A 22,942-nucleotide genomic window follows, 5' to 3' on the forward strand; every position below is an offset into this window, starting at 1 on the left:
TGAATCTGCACCACCCAAGTTCTAATCCATGGGGGAGGAGTTGATATTCTTTGGCACTGTATCTCTGCAAAGTCCCCCAAGTGTTAGTCAATACTGGGATGGGAAAAGAACCATGTAGGACCAAGTATGGTGAGGCAATCACATAATACAACTGCTATACCAGGCCCTAAAATTGTGCTCGCGTGCCAACCATCTATGTTTTAGTGTATTTCTGGGGTCACATTAAGGGTGCGATCCTATCAAGATAGGCAGCCGCCTCTGAACTCGGAAGCAACCACCTATCCTAAGCAAGGCAGGAGAGGCACGGGGGGGGGGGTCGTTCCCTCTGCACCTCTCCTGCCCTGCTATTTTCGCTAGACAGCCATTTTAGGATGTGTTGTACATGCAGCTCCGCTCTCCCTGCCTTGGAATGCCCCCGGCCCCGCCCCTTTTCAGTTGCTCCACGCTCCTCTTGCAAGCATGGAAGATGGGGCTTCTTCGCGCTGCCTCCAAGGCAGCGCAGACGAGGAGGGAGGTCAGCTTTCCAGGAACCCACCTTGGAGTGCAGGCTTTGAGGTTGGTTCCCAGAAAAGAGCATATCCTATAGCCCTCTAGACAGTGTCTAGTGGCTATAGGATTGCTCCCTAAGTGGATGAGCGAACGCCTATGGCGATTTCACTTTGTAGCTATTCCCAGGACCTGAAGGAAAAAAACTACAACTGAAAGGTCTGCTACTGCCACATTTGCCTTTAACTCATATATTTTTAAATGTACCATGAATCAAGCAAATAATCAGGAAGAGGCAAACTAATAGGAAAAAGTGGGACAGAATTGAAAGCAAAACCTCATCCACAGTTGATTCATATGCTCCTGTAATTAGCAAACTGACTGCCATTTTGATGGACAAAATGTGGAAGGAGAGCTTGTAAAGTCTAAGTACTCTGGGAGGGAGGGGTACAGACATTGGATGCTCCTGTGGCATTTTAGTCAATGAGGAGCAGGCCCCCCAGTGTCAGGGTAGAGAGGAGGACTACATGTCAGCAGTGGGCAGGGTTGAAGCCAGTGGTGGGTAGAACCACTGTCTTCTCTCTCTCTCTCTCTCTCCCTCTCTCTCTCTGACACCCCCCTCTCTCTCTCATACCCCCTCTCTCTCTGACACCCTTTCTCGCTCTCTCTCTGACACCCCTTTCTCTCTCTGTCCCCCTCCTCACCCAATGCGCTGCATGGGGAAGGACAGGCCACTCTTCCAGCGGCCTGTCTGAACTGATTGTTTGCAGAGGACTTTTGAAATTAGGCCAAGGGTGGCATGAATTTAGACCAAGTCTCACAGGTTGCCCTCTAGGGTGGCCGCTTACACATAACCCAAAACGAGGACACAGATTTGCATAGAAGGTGCATATGTTTTAAAGAATTTAAATTGGTTTTTACAGTTTTCAAATTGATTTAAGGTTTTTAAATTGTTGTATGTTTTAATTGTAAGCCATCTTGGGGGCCCTAGTTGGGCCAAAAGGTGACTCATAAATGTATGTATGTATGTATGTATGTGTATATATGCATGAATTAATTAATTAAATATGCTAATTTACATGTATAAATGCACATGTAAAAATAATTACTATAATTTAAATAGGAATACAAGACATCTCACCTATGTGCCTGCTGAATGTGCTGGCCAGGTGTTAACTGTTGATGGACCACTTCTAGACCCTTGCTCTTTTTTCTTATGGTTCTTTAACTTTAAACTGGACTTGGACTGGACAGCCCTTCAAACAGAGGACTGACAGCCCTTCACACTGAGACTGTCCTCCTCTGTAAAATAGGACACCCCTGTGCTAGAGTGAAAAGGAATTTGGGAACCTGGCTTTTACAGAGAGATAAGCAGCACATGCTGGCTCTATAGACCACATGGCAAATAAATGGCTGTGTAAATTCACACAGCTCCGTTGATGTCACTGGACTGTTCACATGCATATAAATCTTGTTATATTAAAAGGTTTATATGCTTTTGTGACAGGCACCGTGGACATGCCCGGGATAGAAAGATCACATGATTATCTGAGGTTATTTTAAAAACAGAAAATAAACACTGATTTCAGTCTCAGATTTCCTGTGCTGATGATTCTTTTAGGAAGAGCTGAGTAGCAACTATTTCCTGGCTTGATCCCCATTAAGATGACGGCTCTTTGCCAGTTGAAGGATCTCAGTGGAATTTGAATGCGTCCAGACTATAAATACATTCTGTAGGTTATTCATCAAATTATCAAATAGCTGTAAACAGGATGGTTTTGCTCATATTTGTTATTCATTCAGTGTGCACTGACCTTCACTCCTTTTCTCTCCCCCGCCAAAGAATCAGAAAACTAATTTCTGGCACATATTTGCTAGGCTAGTTATGAACTTTTCTGTCTTTCTTAGTTTTCAAATTATCATTTTTTAAAAACAAGTAGTATTAGGAAGGTCACTGATGGCAGAGTCCGTCCTAATGTCCGGTTTTCTCGTAACAATGTTAGAGAAGGCCAAATTATGTAAAAACAACAACCCAACAACCTGAACACGCATATCCTTCTCTCCCAGCTATGAATGCATTCTCAGGGGTTTGATAGGTTTGGAAATCATATTTTCCCAGGTGCAAAATATTGCTCTTTGAGAGGTTCCAAAAAGCGCAACATGAGCATAACTTGAGGGAAGACATGAGGGCTTTGCACAACAAATGAGCACCAAATGAGCATTTATTGCACAATAACCTGATTGCACAGAAATGATCCCAAACTAGTTTATGTATGTCTGGCAACTGATGGTTTTAGTTATTTACTTGTGCTGGATATGGCACCAAATGGACTGTATGACATACCAAGAGCAGCTGCAACAACAACACCAACAGAAGCAACACGTGTTGTTAGGCCTTTGGTTTCCAGGTGCTTGAGACACAGCAGATGTTTCTTCATTTTGTGACTGTTGCCTTTTTCTCATTTCAGCTACGTCAGTACCCCAGTGGCTGCAAGAACAGAGACATAAGAGAACATGAATGAAATGCAACTGTATTCCTGCTCTTTCTAAAATAACTGCAGTGGCTCAGACCCACTTTCAACCTCAGAATACAAAGACCATTATTAATACCAGGGTTCAATATACATTGCAGTGACATGTTGCTGGCTACTTTATGTCTCAGCAGTATCAATTTCCCTAAATTAGTAAAGCGGGGTTCCTTGCTGAGGACACCCTGAATGGGAGGGAGGCCAGAGAGGAGACAATCTCTGCTCATGTTAGAGATCCCCAACCCCTCCAGAAAAACGCCAGGGAATCAGCCTAGTTCCCTCCCACTGCAAAAGGCTTTCAGGCAGTGATGGGAGAACAGACTTCCTTCACTGCCTGGAGGGTTCTGAAGTGTAGGAGTGGTGAGATTGGACTTTCAGGTTGCATATCACAGGATTTAACACTTCACAGGTCCCCTCTGGTTATTTCATATTATTCTGGTTCAGAAAGCTCTTTTTGTTATCTGTGATCACTGGGACGCATTTCACAGTTTGTATAGCACTTGGTAGCATTTAAGATGTCAACAGCTTTGTGACTTTAACAGCTTTTCCATTTTCTATGCAAAGAAAGAATGTTATTGAAAGAGCATGAAATTATTCCCTGTTTCCACCAAACTGCATTTACTAATACATAAAGGTAGATCTAGTACCCAGACAGCATTGGAAAATACTTTCCCTGAGGGCAGTATCCAACAGTGTCATTCCACAAACTCAAATAGTGCTAGCAGAGCTCCACCAACTCTTTCAGTTCAGCAAGCAGCTACCCATCACAGTTGTGCAACTGGTTGTACAATGGGTTGTGCAAGCATAATGCACAGCTACACTTGCACAAACATAACTTTACTTGGATTCTCCTCTTGCACATAGTTTGCAGCTTAGTTCCCGCTAGTGCAACGTTATTTGCACTAATGGAATGACACAGCTGGATACTGCCCTCAGTTGTGAAGCCTGCACAATTTGTGGCACATCCAGTAGAATGCATTCTACCATGCATTCTGTTGGAATGTATTGTTGCCAGCCAAATTCTTGAAAACCTCACTGTTGTTTTTGTTAATTTGGGCAGAAGACAACATTTATCCAGCTCTGGAGGGCCACCATATATTGCTGGTGGGTTGAATTAAGCTAGATGAGCCTCAAGATTAACAGGCCTGTACAATAAAGTTAAAATTTGTCAACTCTCAAGTTTTCCCCACAAGGAACTATGGGTACTGTAGTTCTGTAGAAGAGTTAGAGATCTTTAATAACAAATTCTTCACTCCATGAGGAAAAAATCCCTAAAATTCTGCTGTTTCTTTGGAGAAACCCACAACTGGATTAAAACCAGTTTAAATTATGTGCACTTAGTTTATTTCAACAGAAGTACAGTATGCCAGTATCTCTACACAATATATCATTACCAACTACTCTATGCCTTGCCACTACCACTATGTCCAAGAGGGTAGATGTTCCTAGAGGGAGGGGAAGCTTTTTTTCTCCCTGAAATTTATAGTTTCCTATCTGTAACTTGATAAATGAAATGTACAAAATTCAGCAGTAGGACAGAGGAGAAAACAATGTTATCCAGCAAACCCTATGTATATTTATGCACAGAATAGTTTAATGGGGCTTGCCCCTGAATACATTTGCATAAGATTTCTGCCTTCGATATGTAGGGCCCAAGGCACAGATCAACTCCTTACTTATGATGCATTAATATTTAAACAGTGAAGTAACTCTGTTTAGTAGAGAACCACAAGTCCCCATACCATTTATTCCAGCAACACCCTCCGTTAGTAACCAGTAAATATTGTGCTCTTATATGTGCTTAGAGAGGCAATCATTCAGCTGAGCTGCTGATGGACAGCATTAAACAGAAGCAAGCTAGAGAAAAGGATTTTTTAAAAAAAATTATAGGCCAAGGGTGTCCTGTGGTCTTTCATAATTAAACAAGCTACCCCATGAGGCTTGGTTCACCATAAACTGTGCAAGGCTACGAAGCCCCACAGAAGCTTTCTGCCATATTTAGGCATAATTAATTACCACAGACTGCACTCTGCCCACAGAAGTAATTAGCACAGAAATCCCTGAGCTCATGCGACAGTGCCTTGGGATAGGACCTTGACAGATCTATGACTGGCACCAGGAATATTGGCTTCTCTTTCTAACGTACGCATACACAAATGCTCTCCATCTTTCACATAAACATGCACGGTTCTATGACCAGGAAAGTATAACAGAAGATGGCTGAGGAGCCCAGCTCCTCTATGGATCAGCCCACAAACTAGACTAGGGGTGTTGAACCCCTTTCAGACCGAGGGCCAAATTCCATCTCAGAGAAGCTTGTGGAGGCCACATTCCAGTGGTGAGTGGTAAAATGGGGCGGGGCCAAAGGCAAAAGGGACAGGGCCAAAAATACCAGAATATTTTACCTTGAAGCTCTTACTGCCAGAACTAAGCCATTGAAGAGGCATTTCAACCTTTTACAATGGGGAAAAATGTGCAAAAGCCGGAAAACACCAAAGCATCAGCAGTCAGGGGAAAGAGATGGGTCATCTGGGGAACCCCAGAAGGCTGGATTGGGACCCCAGGAGGGCCAGATTTGGTCCAGGAGCCTAAGCTTCTGAAACCCTGCACTAAACAGTAACTGGGTTCACACAACACGCTAACCCACTCTTAGTGGGTTGAACTGTGGGTTGATGTTGAACCATGGGTTGTTGTTGAACTGTGGGTTATGTTGTCTGAACGCAGTGCGTTTTCTGCAGGGTAGCTTGTTAACCATACAGTGTGGCTTGTTAACCACCCTGAACAACCCAACAACAAACCATGGGTTCTCAAGGTGGCTTTTCCGAGAAAAATAAGCCACACTGCATGGTTAACAAGCCTCCCTGCAGAAAACACACTGTGTTCAGACAACACGATAGCCCACAGTACAACAACCCACAGTTCAACAACCCACCCTCAACCACTGAGTGTGGGCTTGCATGTTGTGTGGAGCCAGCCAGTAACTCTGTCATGTGGTTTACTTCCTATGCACTTCCATTTCATAAATCCAGGTTGGGGATAGTTCCCCTGCTGAATATTCAGTATTCTGAATACTGTAGCAGGACACAGAAACTGCACTTTCCTTCCACTGATCCCTTTCATCCACTCCACTGTGGTTAGAGTTATTTTTTATACTCGTGCCCCACTCTTCCTCCAAAGAGCTCAAAGCATCCTTTACTGTTGTAAAGAACATAAGAAGAGCCCTGCTGGGCCAAACAAAAGGCCCATCTAGTCCAGCATTCTGTTTGCACAGTGGCCAGCCAGATGCCCCAATAGGAAGCCCATGAGTAGCTCATGTGGGCAAAAGAACCCTGCTCATCCCCAGCAACTGGCATTGAGAAGCATATTGCCTCTGATACGCAAGGTAATATATCGATCCATCATGACTAGTAGCCACTGATAGCAAGTTCAATCCTATGCATGTCTACTTAGAAGTAAGTCCCATTGAGTTCAATGGTGCTTACTCTCAGTTAAGTGTGCATAGAATTGCCACCTAAAAATAGTCCTCCTGCCCAACCTGCTTAGCTTCTGCAATATAACTAGCACATCCTTTGGGCCTGACTACAGCTCTCTTAACAATTTTAAACAGCCTAGGATGCTCTTTTGTCATCTAGATTTTAAAAAGAATTGACTAGGCAAGTAAGTAAAGGTTGTGATAGGTGAGGGTAAGAATATTTTTTGTCCTTGACAGAACCCCACCCCCTGCCCCCTGCCCGCCCGCCACCCAGTTAAGTATGCTTTTCGCATTGTCCATCACTTTTCTGTTAATAATGCTCAGACTTCAAGGTGACAAAATGGAGTATGTCAGCAGCTTATCCCTGAAATATTTTTCCTTAGATCACCGGAAACTTGCTTTGATCAGGATTTTCAATTCAAACATCAAGAGAGTTTCCTGATAGCAGACACAAATTTAAACATAGACCCCTCTCTGTATTTCTACATGCTGTGCAGTTTATTGCTCTCCTCTCCAAATAACCATTTGTTTGCCTGCTTGTGACATTAACAAGTCCAAACCTCAGCCAGTGGCATAGACACAATATAACTGCTTCAGACTATGAATGCCATGTACTAGTGGGGAGTGAAATTGTGGTGGTGGAAAATATTCTAGGATGAGTGCATTCACTGCTGGAACAATACAAAGAAAACAAGTGGGAATACAAACTCCAAATGGATTCAGGTGTGAAGAAGTACTGTCTTCCTTCGGTCCCAAATGTACTTCCAATCAATTTCTCTGGGTGACCCTGAGAGCTAGAATTGTAAGAGAGAAAATTTTCTCTGTCTACTTTCTCCACACGATACACGTTACACTCCCCCCTCCAAATAAAAAATTGCCAACCACGTAAGGCTGGCACCCCTTACCACAGGTAAGGGGTGCCAACATGTTGATGATTTTATTTATTAGTCAAATGTACTACTCAAACTTGAGAGGCTGCTTTTCAAAACAGAACCATTTAGGCACCCCTTTTTGCAACCTTTCAACCTATATGATATTCTTTTTTGAGATGGGGTAACTAGAACTGTACATAGTATTCTAAAGGTAACCATTGAGTTATAGAAAGGCGTTATGGTAGCTGTGGAAGGGGAGGCTTTTCCCAGCTTAGGCCCAGTGTCAGCACTTGGCATCCTAGGGCAGTTGCTGGGGCCTCAGTGCCCCAGCAAGGCCCACCAGTGTTGACACCTGTCCCAGGCCCTCCACATCAGGCAGCTGGGTCTCTGAGCCTCCATTTTAATCTCCCCAAAATACCCTAGAGTGACACTAAATTGGGTGCTCCAGGGCATTATGGGAAATTAAAATGTCAATTTCCAACCACCCTTGGCGTTCTGCCACCACCACCACTGCCAGGTAAACCTGAGGGGGCCCATCAGGATAAATGGGGGGCTACCAGAGGGCATTTAGACTGGGAGCCTCTCCAACCTGGAGCTGGCTGTGTTCCCACTTCATTCCTTTATTGTTTTTCTAATTCACTCTACCCTGCATTCCACTATTCCTACACTTCAGCTTTCAATTTTGGGGAAAGCAATCCTATGGCCCATCGACAGTGTCTGGGGTACTTCAGTTTCCTGGATTTGAGGCCAGAGCCAGCACTCCATCCATGGACCCAGGAGTCCAAGCTCCCCACCCCAACCTCCTTGCAGCCAGTACAGAGAGAACCATGCTGGCTGCCTCTACGAGTTCACAGATGCAAGCTCAGAGAGGAGCAAAAGGGAGTATGACGGTGGGCAGGGAGGTGACTGGGGAAGTGAGAATATGCGCTTTCCCCATCCTTCCCCAGCCTCTGTCTCTCCTCCTCCCTGACGCCTCAGCTAGACAGGCAAAAACAGCCATCTAGCTAAACTGCAGAGCGGGAGGTGTAGTATCTGCTTTGGATATTCGGATCTGCCTTGGAGGCTTTGGAGGCTTCAGAGTATCAGTGCTGGTCCAATAGGATTGTTCCCTTAGCGATTTTGCATCCCTCCCCCCATGTTACTGATGTGTATTCATAAAACACTGCAAAATAGCAAAAAAAAAAAAGCAATCTTGATGTGTGTCACATGGCATAATAGCCATGGCCAATATCTGGTTTACAGTGACTGAGAAGTTTAAGTAGAAGTCTACTTGCTTTTTGTTTTGCTTTGGAAAACAACTTGAATTTTGAAAGGAATATCACAAATAAAGCAGACTCCAATGATTTGGCTTCCTTTGAAGCTAATGAATGTGAAGGAGTACAGAATTTGCTGTCATTATTCCCAGCGTCGATCTTTATTATCTTTAGGTTCAAAGCTTTCAGAAAAAAAATATATCAAAAGAAAACCTGCTTGTCACAGTTTATTTGCATGGAGCGAGTTCCAGAGACTGCTCTGGGTAACCAACATGCTTGTCACTCTTAAAACTGTTCTGAGCTTACTTTTAATTAGGGCTGTGCAATGGGTTTGGATGAACCCTGAACCGCAAGAAGCAGGAAGCTTTAGTCTGGTTTTGTTGGGTCCTGAGTCAAAGCAGGTTCCCTACAAAACTGTAGCCCCAGACCAGAACGAGACTTCGTAAGCAATTTGTGTTTTGCATATATGTGTACACCGCACAGTCTCCCTGTCTCCCAAAATGAATACAAAACAGTATCGTTCTTATTTGGTTTCAATTCTCTAAACATGGGAGGGGGGAGTGTGGTTGGGTGACTGACAGTTCCGCCTTCTAATCCTAGGGCACGTTTTACCAGTGGCTCCAATCAATGTGCTCTAGAGGAGCGATTGTCCTTCATTAAAAATCTCAGGGACTTCCTGCATCTTAGGGCTGATCTACATTGCGCCCGCCATCGCAATGAATTTGGTGTCCCGTTGGGTTAAACGCTCTCGCATTAAAACGTGATTATCCACACTCACCCATTTTCCCCGTTGCAGTGCTTCATTGAATGCGCGAGCTCGGTTCACACTTGAGCGCTGTGCTGTTTTCCTGCGCGCGCTTGTCTGATCTTGGAAACTAAGCAGGGTCGGCCCCGGTCAGTAGTTGGATGGGTGACCGCCTGGGAATCAGGCTTCCTGCACTGAGCAGGGGGTTGTTCTATCCCTTCAAATGAGACTAAGTTTTACCCCCTCCTATCCCCTGCTCCAGATGTTGTTGTTTTTTAATTAAGGCGTTATCCTCAAAGAATTGTGGCTTCTCCACAATGTGTTTTTTTCTAATTCAGGCATGATCTTCGAAGATTCGAAGTTGTGAAGCTTCACAACAGTTCTCACACACATGCAGCATGTCATTTCCATTTTGGAATTAGAGGTTTAGGATTCTTTCTTTGGCAGGTGAAAGAGTCTTTGCTTCATCATGATGCCACTGCTGAGACTGAATGTACGGGAAGTGTCAGGTGCATTATTATACAAACTTAGACCCTTTTATGTATTAGTCTTTTGTTACCCCCTCCCTTATATCTCATACAGGGCAATCATACACATGTCTACTCAGAAGTAAGTTACATTGAGTTCAGTGGGGCTTACTAAGTGGTTATAGGGCTGCAGTCTTAGAGAGTAACCCTATGCCCCTAGACTAGGGGCCTCCAACCATTTCGGACCTATGGGCACATTTGGCATTTTGAAAAAGTACCCTGGGCACCACCACAAATAAGAAGTGGGGGCAATCACAAAAATGTTGGGCGTGCCCATCCTCATCTGTGTTTGGGTGTGTGCATGAATATGCAACTTGTGTGTGTGCTATTAACTCTGGCTTCTCTCCCTGGCTCTTTTCTCTCTGGCTGTTCTTCTCTCACACCCTCTCTCTCTGGCTTCTCTTCCTTCCCGTCTCTCCCTGGCTCATCTTGAGCATCTCTAAAAATCCCGCATTTAAAATGGGGCTTTCTGCTTCCATTTTATATGCAGGATGACGATGGACTCCCTTTACAAGCACTTCCCCCGCCCTTCCCGCTCCTTTCCCCCCTTATCTGGGTCTTTGCTATGTTTCATTATATAGCTGCTAGATGGAGTTGTGATCTAGCTCCTCTTGTTGTGGGTTTTTTTTCTTTTCATGAGGGAACTCCAGTGGAACTCAAATGCTGCATTTGAAACTTAAGTGCATTTAGGAGGAACTGGAGGCAAAACAGAATGCTGCCGGCAGGGCTCAGGATGGGCAGAGGGCTCCAAAACTGGAGCCTTCCATCCTATGAGCATTGATGCGATAGGACGGCACTCTTACTCATGGGTCCAATACTGAGATGCAGTGATGCCCTTGCTACTGTAGACAAATCCAGCATCCCTCAAATTGTTCAAATAATTCTTTCCCCAGAAGCTTATTGGAGACAATGGGGGCATTTCCCCCTCTGAAATGTCTTTATACGTAGTTTTAAAAATATGTAATACCTCTTTGGCTTTAGTAACATTTAAGGAAGTGATGACACTCCGAAGCTGCTTTCCAATGATGTAATTCAATGACTAACCCTAACTTGTTTCTGTTTATTGCACCACTACTGAGTAATCTCATATTCAAAAGATATATATGAATAACACTCCGCCCAAATTCAAAACTTCATCCTTTAAATCCTGTGGGCATATTCAAATTACAGCACATAAATATTGTGCCTTGTCAGATCTATGCAATTCCCACTCTCTAATCTTACCCTGAGTATTAGCAAATTTACAATCCCCTAGCTGCGTTATCATACAGCAAGCTATTAAGAAGTTGCTCCAATTGCGAATGCAGTGGGAGACAGTGAATCCACTTAATTTTGACAAATAGGACCCTCAAGATCAGCAGATGAGGCCTTTTAGAATGTTGTCCTCATAGATTTCTGAACAAACTATGACAAGAGTGTCAATTGTCTCACAGATGGTCCTATAAATCAGCTTCAGTGGTTGGAGTGGTGTTTGAGATACTTAGAGCTGAATAAAATACAGGTTTCCAAAGCTGAACAGGGAAGGTTGGCCCCAAATGCAGCAGTGTGTACACAAATCATGATCTTAAAATTTAACACATTAGTTGTCATGTTCAAAAAAGAGCTGGGTGCAGAATTATTTTTCCAGCAAATGAAATATGGCATATTTACCAAGTATAAATCTATATTAAAGAGTCCCAAAGGGCACAATGAGTACATTTACTTTGTATCATGTAACATTTGAAATTTGAAAGAGTCTAGGAGGCCATCAAGCGGGGAGTATTACAGATAGGCCCTGGGGAATCACTAGAACTGAGTGATGAAATCCCGTCTCCCTTTCATGACTGGCAATTGGATGACTTTGGGAATTATTTTCTCTTTTATTATTTTTACAAGATTTTTGAAAGATGAATGTTCTCCGACTATACCAACCCAGTTGGGAGCACATGGCAAACACGATCAAGCCCTTCTCCACGTAGCAATATCCTATTGTTTAATAGATCCTTTCAATTTTTTTAGAAGCTCTCTCAAGGCTCAGCAGTGCCAACTCCAGGTTTTTGAAGGCCCTTGGGCAAGACACCCCAATGGGCCCCTCTCTCAGTGAGTCTACCTTCTCACAACCATTGTCACCAGCTGTGATTGCTACTTTTCCTCTTTCTCATCATTGCTACCAGTCGCTTGTTTGATAGGCAGAGAGCTAGTGAGCAAGTAGGTGGTGGTATCTACTACAGCTCCTCACCACCACCGTTGTTCAACCCTTGTTCTGGTCAGGAAAAGCAGTGCTGAAGGGTAGGAGAAACTCCAGGAGGTTCTTGTCAGGGGGTCCCTACTGGGGTGTGGGCCCTTGGCAGTTGCCTAACTATGCCCACCCTTGACACCAGCCTTGAGTTTGAGCACTCCCCTTTCCAGTACTATAATGTACATCTTCCCTATTGCTGCTGTTGTTTAGATATATCAGGGATGAGGAACTTCAGGCCTGGTGGTCAAATCCAGCCCTCCTGGGGTTCCAATCTGGCCCTCTGAGATTCCCCAGAGGGCCACACTTCCTTCCCCTGGCCTCATCCCCTTTCCGGGCTTTTATGCTGTCCCCTCCCCTATTTTAAAAGGTTGTTCCCTCCCCCATTTTATGCTGACCCCTCCCCTCCCTCTACTAAGGCTTAGGTCCTGGAACCAAGGGCTTTAAGCTACAACATGCTGGTATGTATTTTTGTATCTTTGGCTCTGCCCACCACTGGAACGCAGCCCCTGAGAGTTTCTCCAAAACTGAATCCAGCCCTATGGCTGAAAGATATTCCCAGTCCCTGAGATAGAAAAGGAGGAGCCAAATCAACCAATCTCACCAGTCACACCAGACTAGGTGGGACAGATGCAAGAAGCTCCAAAACGTCAATGGAAATCATGTTTCAATAGTTGTTCCGGGCCATAGTCTGTGTTCCAGAAAACAGGCTGGAACGGCAACTTCCAAGTGAGCCAAATCAACCAAACTCACAAATCCCACATTACTAAATGAGATTGATATAATAACCTCCAAAACCACCATGGAAACCATGTGTCAGTAGCTGTCCCAGGCTATGGTCCATATTGCGCAAAACAGTTCAGAATGGCAACTTCCAAGTGAGTAAAATGAGCCACAAACTGTTGTGGGGAAATAGCCCAGAATGACAACTTCTGGGTGAGTGAAATTAACCAAATACACCACTGTTCATTTTACTAGATGGAACTGATGCAGTTAGTCATGAAAGTTCTACCAAATCCAGAGGGAAGATCTGCAAAGACCATTTCCAACAGAAGCCCCTAGGTGTGGTGTGGTTTAGGGCTTAAAATATCAGACTAGGATGGAGGAGTCTCACTCGTTCCTGAAGCTCAGAATGACCTTTGGCCATTCACATCTCTCAGCCTAACTGACCACACAGGGTTGCTGCAAGGACAAAATCGGGGCAGACCATTATATTTCACCCTGATTTCTCGAAGGTAGGTGGGATATAAATGTAGCAATTAAATAAATATTATGTTGCCAGAGGCATGAGGTAAAGACTGGGTTTGGACATCACAATAACCCATGATGGGTTAAAGAAGCCACAGTGGCTTACTTAACCCATTGTGGGTTATCATGTCATCTGTTGGGAATTTTTTAACCCACGATGGCTTATTTGGCCGAAATAACTCACTCTGCTAACACACAGTCTGCATTAGGGGTTATTTAACCCATTGTGGGTTATCATGTTGTTTGGTGGTCACTGTGGATTATTTTGGTCACCTACAGAGTTGTGCAGCAAGAGTGTTTGAGATCGCTGCCTCTCTGGTCCTTGCAGCATCCTCTATTTGTTGCACCTGGGGTTTTCCCTCCTCTGGGGTAATTGTGTAGGGTTTTGACGGTATATCAGGTGCCTCCTGTGAAATTTGATCCTGATCCTGCAATCTTCTAAGGGCTATTTGTGCCAACCCATTTTTGGTGCACACTGGGATTTCCCTACTTGTAGCCTCTGCTGCGATGTAATGAATGGGTTTTGAGTTTCTGGGGTATCTCTTAGAAGCAAATGAACAAGACACATAATATTATAATCCCATATGGGAAAAGAAGCAACCTAGCCTAGTCCAAAATTATGCAGTCCTAATCGAATTAAATTTGTCTACTATTAAACCAACCAATGTTATATTTATCTAATTTACCACTGAAAAGAACTGCAGCATGTCACCTTAATTGCAGCATGTCACCCTGTATGTGAAAGTCAAATAGTGGAAAGTTAAATTGTTTGGGAATGTGAACTGTGGGATGGAACGTGTATTGGAACGTGGTTTCCATGGACGTTATAGAGCTTATTACAACAGTCCCATACAGTAATGCGTGGCTGGTGAGTTTGGCTGGTTTGGCCACTCAGAAGATGCAATTCCGGCCTATTTTCCATAATATGGACCACGGCCCGGAATCGCTACTGAAACATGGTTTCCATGGACATTTTGGAGCTTATTATATCAATCCCATCTAGTAACATGTGACTGGTGAGTTTGGTTCACTTGGAAATTAATGTTCTGGCCTGCTTTACGCAATATGGACTATTGCCCAGAACAGCTACTGAAATGTGGTTTCTGTAGGAGCTTGTTACATCTGTCCCATCTAGTCTGGTGTGACCGCTTGGTTTGGTTGATTTGGCTTACTCAGAAGTTGCCATTCCGCCATGTTTTCCAGAATAGGGACTATGGCCTGGAACAGCTATTGAAATGTGGCTTCTGTGGAAGTTTTGGAACTTATTACATCAGCCCCATTTTGTCTGGTTTGTATGGTGGGTTTGGTTGATTTGGCTCACTCAGAGGTCGACGTTCCAGGCCATTTTTCTTCAGTACGGACTATGGCCCGGAACAGGTATTGGAACATGGTTTCTGTGGATGTTTTGTGGTTTATTGCATCCCTGCCATGGAGTTACGTGTGACTGGTGAGTTTGGTTGATTTTGCTCATTTGGAAGTGGCCGTTCTGGGCCATTCTGTTCTGGATGTGTTCTGGGCATTATGGGGTTAATAATAATATAATATTGCAATGGTTTTAGTCCTAAAATATTGTCCTCTACTGTTTCTAACACATGCCACTATTTTTGGCATGCTTTCTTATTATAAAGGGGCTCTTCCAGCCCATTCCATTCCGGCTTTTATATCATCCCTTTACTCCATTACTTGGGTGCATTACTTGTTTTTTAACTAGCCAGGCCCCACAGCAGCCATTATGTGACTAGCCACATCCTCCATGGGAGCCATTTTGTGGTGGTGCCCACAGCAGTTTTTCAAATGTGCCCACGGGTCCAAAAAGGTTGGGGACTCCTGCTGTACAGGGCTCTGTGTGTTCACAGAACTTCTGTAAGGGCGCAATCCTATGCAAGTTTAGACAGCAATAAATCCTACAGCTTCTAGCATTCTCCAGCCAGCTTTGCTTATTGCTTATTATTGCTTATTGCTGTCTAAACATGCATGGGATTGTGCCCTAAGTGCATTCAGCTGAACATGCTTACAGAGCCCGATATAGACTTTTGTGCTCAACATGCAAAAGTCTGACTGACATTCAGATAAGTAGGGACATTGGGGGCAGGCCTGTGTGCATATCCATGTCCCCCTACACATGTTTGCTCTACACATGAGCAGATAAACACCTGTATGGGACTAAGGTTGTAACAAGATCAGTTTTATTAATAAACAATATTTATGTATTTAATTTGTATTGATTTATTTATTGTATTTCTATCCCAGCTTTCTGCCACGAAAAAGAGCACTCAAGGTGTCTAACAATAAAATCCAGATTAAAAACAAAATGTTAATTAAAACATAGCATAAAAACAAATAAATTTAAAACACAACAAAAGAATAATCAGCACCATCCATTAAAAAACCCCTTCTGCAATAGACCAAAGGCCTGCCTGAATAAAAACATATTTGCCTACCAGAGGAAGGACAATCTAGAGGGGGCCAATCTAGCCTCCCTCAGCAGGGAGTTCCCAAGCCTGGAAGCCACAACTGAGAAGGCCCTCACTCGCGACCCCACCAAATGTGCCTCTGATGGCAGCAGTACCGAGAGACGGGCCTCCCCCGAAGATCTTAAAACCCAGGCAGGCTCGTATGGGATAATAAAATATAAATAATATATTATAGAAATATAATAATATAAATACAAATTCTCAGTACAAGTATTTGTACTGAAACATGAAATATACTGATTCATAAAAGTTAACCTGGCATATCACAGTGAGAAATAAATTACACATCTAAATACACTTCAAAGAATGCAAGGAAACACTGCCATAGCTGAGCATGCTTTAACAAATATTCAGGAATACACTGAATAAAATAAAGAAGGGCACACGCCTGGAAACAATGTTATTTTGGCCGCAGCAATTTTACAGCTACGGAATTGCCATTTTCTTTCCTATCAGATCATGGGAAAGCTTTTAATGAAGACAAGTTAATATTATAAAATCCTTTTGGGGGGTGAAGGGGATTTGGTTTTGCTCAGCCTGTTAGGATGAGTCCTGTGACTGGCCCTGTGAATCGGTTTGCTAGATACACTGATGGTCTAGTCTATGGCTATGACTGACCTTCTACACCCAACTTCTGGGTGGAATACTATCAATGACAGTGTGTGGCAAGCCTATTCATGTGGTCACTCATTAATTCAAACTACATTGTCACCAAAGAAATCAAATTTGTTTCCAGACAAAAAGTTGTGTTAATTTGCGGTAAGAAAAATGGCAAGGGCGGGATTTTATTTCATGCAGCCAGTCCCTGGGCTTGCTCTCTTACTTACCCCTGACTAATATAATCCTACGCATAATTAGCTGTGAGTAAGGGCCACTGAAAACAGCAGGACCTACTTCTGATTAGGTATGCATAAGACTGGGCTGAAAAATTGCCTTTTACCTTTACCTGTTTACCTCACAAAGCCTACAAGATCTACTAGAAAGAGTAATATATAGGCCTAGAGTTATGAACTAATTTCACCTGCAGTGAAATTTTAGGCAAAATTTGAAGGAAACTGGAGAGGTTCTATCCAGGTAAAACACATATTTTAGCATCCCTTGAAATTCTAAGAATATCTGTATGTTTAGTGAAATTTCTAATGAGAATTCAGCACATCACTTTAAAAAATACACTCCAGAAATGTTCAGATTGGTCATGCAAGCAAGCAAATATTCAACTTATACAAGGTGCCTCTTTGGGCTGTTAAAAACGGTGAAAATTATATCTCATTTCACTTCAGACTTCTTTAGGGATTCTATGGCTTGGAATCCCTAAAGATCTCACATCTTTCAACACAGCAATCAAGCCCCAGTGGATATCTATTAATATACAAACTTGATTATTAATAGCCTTCCCAGCATTTTCTTTTCTATATTACACTTCCAGCGATCACATTCAGTGACCAGCAGTACTGTTGGCTTTAGAAAACTTCCAAGGAGCAGTTAGTTTTGCAGAAGTTATGGGCTTGTTATGTATTGGATTGCCAATCTGTGCTTTCTTTTGTAGTACTTGAAGAGAGTATTACAAAGAAACAAAAGAAGGAATTTTGGCATAGATTGTGGGCTGGATCCAAGGCTCCAGAAGGCTGCTTACACAACAGGGTTTTCACACTCTTCCCCAGCCCCCCGCTCTCTACACCCTGCCGAAAGCTTCTGCAGAGGTTGGGGACCCTCTTGTATGGGATGGGGTACAGGGGGCTGCAAAGGAATGGAGAATGCTCCCCAAATCAGGCAGAGGCACCTGGCACTTGGTATGATCCACTTATGCCAGGTGCCTCTGCCCAATTTTTGCAATATTTGTCTGGAAGGCTCCCATGAGCTTCTGGAGAGACGTTTTTGGGGGGCAGGGGGGAGAGCCCAAAGGCTGCACTGTGGAAGAGTGCTGAAGATCTTCCAAACCGCCTTCTAGAAGTCACCCTTGTTACCTTTGTTCGTCCAAATTCTAGATAACATGAAGGACTGGTGCATGAATTTTCCTGTTTTCCCCTCCCCTCCCCATTTCTTATGCTTATATGTCATATCTTTTTAGGATGTAAGCCTGAGGGCAGGAACTGTTTTGTTTCAATTGTAAGCTGCTCTAGGAGCCTCTCAGACTGAAGGGCAGGGAATAAAATGCTTTAATTAAATAAAACGAAAACGAAAACTATGCTTTTTTGCTTCAGAATTAGTGTTTTACATATATGCAAATTCAATTGCTCAATTAAGTTGATGAATTGATTAAAACTCCTACGATCAATTTACCAAGACTTTCTTTAGTCAAGTGACAGCCTTACTTTCAAAAATATATTCTTTACCCATTCAAAACGAGCGTGGCATTTGTTGCCTAAATTCGAACACTTCTCTTTCCCTGAGTGATGAGTAGGGCATTTATGAGTAGGGAATTTATGAATATGGGAGAAGATTTAAACAGATGCTGTCTCGGACGCAGTCTGTAGTAGTACTATGTAGGAACAATTTCACCACTGCATCTGCTGTTTGGTTAGATCATAGAATCAATCATAGAATAGTAGGGTTGGAAGACCATCAAGTCTTCCAACCCTACTTCCAACAAGACCATCAAGTCCAACCCCCTGCTCAAGGTCATGTCAGTGACCTGGTTTGCACAACACGACAACCTACCGTGGGTTATCACCCACGGTGGCTTGTCGTGGTGTCAAAACCCAGCAAAGATTCCACAGGGGGGCTTATTTTTCATGGACAAGCCACCCTGACAACTCTGAGAAGAACTTGTTGTTGGGTTGTTCTGGGAAGCTCGTTTTCAGGGTGGCTTGTTGTGATGTCCGAACCTGGCACAATGGGTTTTTCATGGCTTGTTTGAAAGAGCTACAGAGATGCTTGGCAAGCACAGCTGAAAACCAGGCCACTCCTCACAGTGCCCTCCACCCCTCCTCCTCTAGCCGAGAGCTTCATTTGGCAGTGAGCGGCTTTATCCCCTTGTGAGCAGAGTTAGCATAGCTATGCTTGCATGGTCCCCAATTCAGGGCCATGGCAAATCGGGAGGGGGGATTTAAGCTTTCCCCCTCCTATTTGCATTCTGAACATTTGCATCCCCCCCCCCCCCGCTTTGTGGGGAATGGTTAAAAAAAGAAAAGTCAATTTTTTTATCTTTTTTAAACCATTCCCTGTGGGGAGAGGGGAGGATTTTAATGTGTGAAAACAGGAGGCGGGAAGCTTATATCCCCCCTCCTGAATAGCCATGGTCCCAAATTGGGGGCACACATGCTTACCCAAAGGTAAGTCCACCACGCATACACAGATAGCTGTGCTAGGAAGAGGAACGGGCTGCGAGGAACAGCCAAGGAGGCTGTGTGTGTGTGTGTGTGTGTGAAGAAAGAAAATAAATGAAACCCTCAGCCACCTCATCCTAAAAAATAAGGTGCCCCTCCCCTGAAGATATGGCATACGTATGTCCACACAAGTGCTTTGCAAGGCAAGAAAGGTGGGGTGGGGTGGGGAAAGAAACTTATCACAGCAGGAGTATAGAGGAGTTGTGCTGCAAAGGCCCCTGGGATACATGCAGGGAGTAAGTTGGAAATACGCCATGACACGCGTCAGAGAGGATAATCGCATGGGTTAGCAACCAAATAGCCAACCCATGGTGACTTGTTCTCAGGGTGGCTTATCTTGACATGTGAACCAGCCCAAAGTTACCAAGGGCTCCTTCACACAGGTTTTTTGGGGTGTGATTGTCATTCTTCATTCACAGTATTTCCCGTGTGAAATACATAACACTGCTGTGCTGCAGCAGCTGTCCCACACCTTCCCTGTTTGCCCTGTGATATTTGTGTACGTGGAAAATGTGGTATTATTTGCAGGCGCGCAACGGATCTGCCATTACCTGCCCATGTATTGCTGACATCATGCTACGACATGTTTTGTGTAGGCGGGTGTTGGATGGTGCAGCATTGACATCACCTACTGACAATGATCAGGTGGGAGCGTCACCCTCCCGTGTCTCCCTTGACCTCCAGGCTTCACCATTCCGTTCCTTGGAACAACACTGGGAACTTCGGAAGGGCAGTATATGGGGGTTTCACTAGTACAGCACAGCAGAGACCGCTGCTGCTTTAGACGCCCGCAACGTTGCAACCCCTTTCCACTCAATCCTCTCTCCCAGTGTATACTCATGTGAAAAAAGTGTTACTGCTTGCTTTTACTGGGACAATACTGACTTGAGCACGTAGGCGGGATGGGGTGGGGTGGGAAAGCAGACTTCTGAAGTTGTGAACGTGCAGTGGATTGCATACAGAAGTGAAAAGGGGAGGCAAGGAAGTTGAAATGGAAAAGTTCATGCTGAGAGGGGGGAGGGGCTACTCCAGAGGTGGTGGACAGTGGGTGTACAATGCTGTTGACATCCGATAACATCCCGCCAGGCTCCATCCACCAGTGTAAATGGTGGGTAGCGTTATGCAGTAAAAGAAAAGCCCAGCCTTCCCTGACCTGACACCCTTCATATGTGTTGGATTACAACTCCCATCATTCCCAGGCAGCATGGCCAATGCTGGAGGACACCAAATTTGGGAAGGATGTCTTACAGCTAGCAGAACCCTCCAGTGATGTGTACTATAAAGGGCTTTTCTACATGAGGCTTTTAACTCACACCTTTACCCAGGCTTCTGCTTCTGGATTCTTTACAGGATTAAGATCTGCTCCTTTGCACATGTTTTTTTTTTTGGGGGGGGGGGCATTCTTTCTCTGCCTTTCAATATGATCCATTACACAATCACTAGGTGGTGCTGTGATATAGCAGAATTGTGCAAATACATGAGGGTTCCATAACTCTGCACTGGTTACCAGTTGTTTTCCGGGTCAAATTCAAGGTGTTGGTTTTGACCTTTAAAACCCTGTATGGTTCCAGCCCAGCCTATCATAAGGAGCACCTCCAGCAACACCAGACAGGCTGCTCAACAAGAACAGCCTCAGATGGCCTTCTTTCTGTCCCATCACCCAGGACAGCTAGGCTGGTGAGGACGAGGGAGAGGGCCTTCTCTGTGGTGGCACCCACTCTGTGGAACTCCTTCCCTAGGGAACTTCACCGTGCCCCCTCTTTAATGAGTTTCTGCCACACATTAAAAATGTGGTTGTTCAGGCAGGCATTTGCTGTGGGTTAGGTTTAAACAGATGTTTAAACATCTGTTAAAACGATGTTTTAATGTAGAATTTTATTGTTTTAAAACTGTTGTATTGCTGTATATCGGCCAGAGTGGCCGGGTGACCGGCCAGATGGGCGATTAAGAAATTCAATAATAAATACATAAATAACTCCACTGAGAAAAATACCAGATTTTCCTTGTTAGGAAAAAAAATGTGATAATGGTTGCAAAGCATGGGAGAGGCTCTGGAGGATGACAACATCATGTGATGGACCCGCAAACTACTGTGAGGAATCATAAGCACACAATAAAAGCCTCATGTAGAAAGGCTCTCAGTCTGCAGACCCTGTGTAATATATCCCATCAGTAAGAACTCTGAACCCTCTATCAGCGGGATCTGGATTTCAGCTTTGCTGTCAAGTTTACTAACACTATCTTTGTGTTCTCGAAAGAGAATGAGTGGTTCTTGACTTATTCGGAGAGGATATATTAATCTATGGAAAGATGGAGTGCAAGAGGAAGAGTCCTGGTTGACTGAAAAGTGGGCACCAAGCTAATTTTGTGCCCTGTCAGACATGGATGGAAGGGATTATTTCTTTGCTGTACCTAGGAACTAGTTTTCATAACACATATATCAAGAAAACTGTAAGTCATTTGGAAAACCTTTGGTGCATAGTCTATCAACTTCAACAGATTTCCTTCTTATCTCATCTCAGCGTTGTCAGCTGCTTACATGTGCATACCGATAGCTCTTATTGCACGATCAAAGGGGAAAATAACGCTGCACACATATAATTTAATTTAATAGCGGTAGTGAAACCTATATGTTGTCTGTCTGTCATCCCCATAGGATTGCACTTTTCCTTAGGGCTTGTTGAAATCAGGGGTGGGCAGGAGGTGGATCAGAACTGTTTGATTTGCAGTAGATCAGCCAGGATTTCTGACTCCCAATTGTTTAACAATAGCAATCACAAACGGCACATTCCTATGCAGGTTTAGACTGAAAAAAGTCCTACAACTCCCAGCATTTCCCATCAGCTGTGCTGTCTGGGGAATGCTGGGAGTTGTAGGACCTTTTTCTGTCTAAACCTGCATAGAATTGTGCCCAGAATGACTCTCCCCATCCTAAATTATACTGCTGAAATGGACAAAGCTTGGCGCAACCATTCCCCTGCATGTGAGAATTTCCCATCATCCTCACTCAGGCACAAACATGGAGAAAGGCATATGTTCCATCTTTACTAGGCACAGTCTCTGTTTTCCTGTATCCGCTCTTGGAAAATTACTATCCCCATTTTGGTTTTGGAGAGACTCTAAGGGTGTATTTTCGAAAAAGCATATTAGTTGGTAGGGTTTCTATTTTGAAAAAGGTCTTTAGCCTTACCCGAAGACTCTACAAGTTAAATCTTTAGTGTGAGCTTTTCTACACGAGACATTTATTGTCTGCTCGTCATTCCTTACTCACAGTTGTTTATGGGTTCTTTAGACATCATGACCCTCTAATTTCACTTGTGTTTTTTAAGTGCACTTTCCCTTTTTTTTTTTAGAGTGGGGAAAATGGGGTATTATTTGTGAAAGAAAACACATTTTCCCATTGGTATAACTGCGGTCCCAAGTCTGCAACGAAACCGAAAGTGGATATAGTGGATTAACAACCTCGTGTAGAAATGCTCTGTGTGTGTTCGTGTGTGTGTGTGTCTGGGGTGGGTGGGTGGTGGAGGATTCACTCGGCTCTAGTGCACATGATTTTAGCGTGCACATGAATACGAAATTCCAGTGCATTGCTTAGACGCATCAATGTAAAATATAAAAAAGGAAACTGCTGGAGCACATTTACTAATACTCCCAGCTTCAGACGCCAGTGCAAGGCCCCTTTTTGCTGCGTAAATGAACTGCAGAGAGAGATGAGACTTTAGCAACATGTAATAGTGGGAAGGAGAGGATTAGGCAGTGTGACAATTTGGTGTTTGAAAACAGAAATGTCCCAGTT

The 22,942-nt window shown here is 43.8% G+C and overlaps 1 protein-coding gene across 2 annotated transcripts in view; it reads right to left on the minus strand.

Moving 5' to 3' along the window:
- RGS17 (regulator of G protein signaling 17) overlaps positions 1-22,942 on the minus strand; it is a 91,763-nt gene that overhangs the window by 29,897 nt on the left and 38,924 nt on the right. For both annotated transcript variants that reach the window (XM_084827862.1, XM_084827861.1), the window contains exon 2: positions 2,831-2,974. In XM_084827862.1, coding sequence (XP_084683988.1) covers positions 2,831-2,949 — 119 coding nt within the window. In that variant the 5' untranslated portion in view covers positions 2,950-2,974. The remainder of the gene's footprint in view (positions 1-2,830; positions 2,975-22,942) is intronic.

The sequence above is a fragment of the Heloderma suspectum genome, chromosome 1, assembly GCF_057233095.1.
Source record: "Heloderma suspectum isolate Gila_16-S chromosome 1, 16-S_ref, whole genome shotgun sequence".
NCBI lineage: Eukaryota > Metazoa > Chordata > Lepidosauria > Squamata > Helodermatidae > Heloderma > Heloderma suspectum.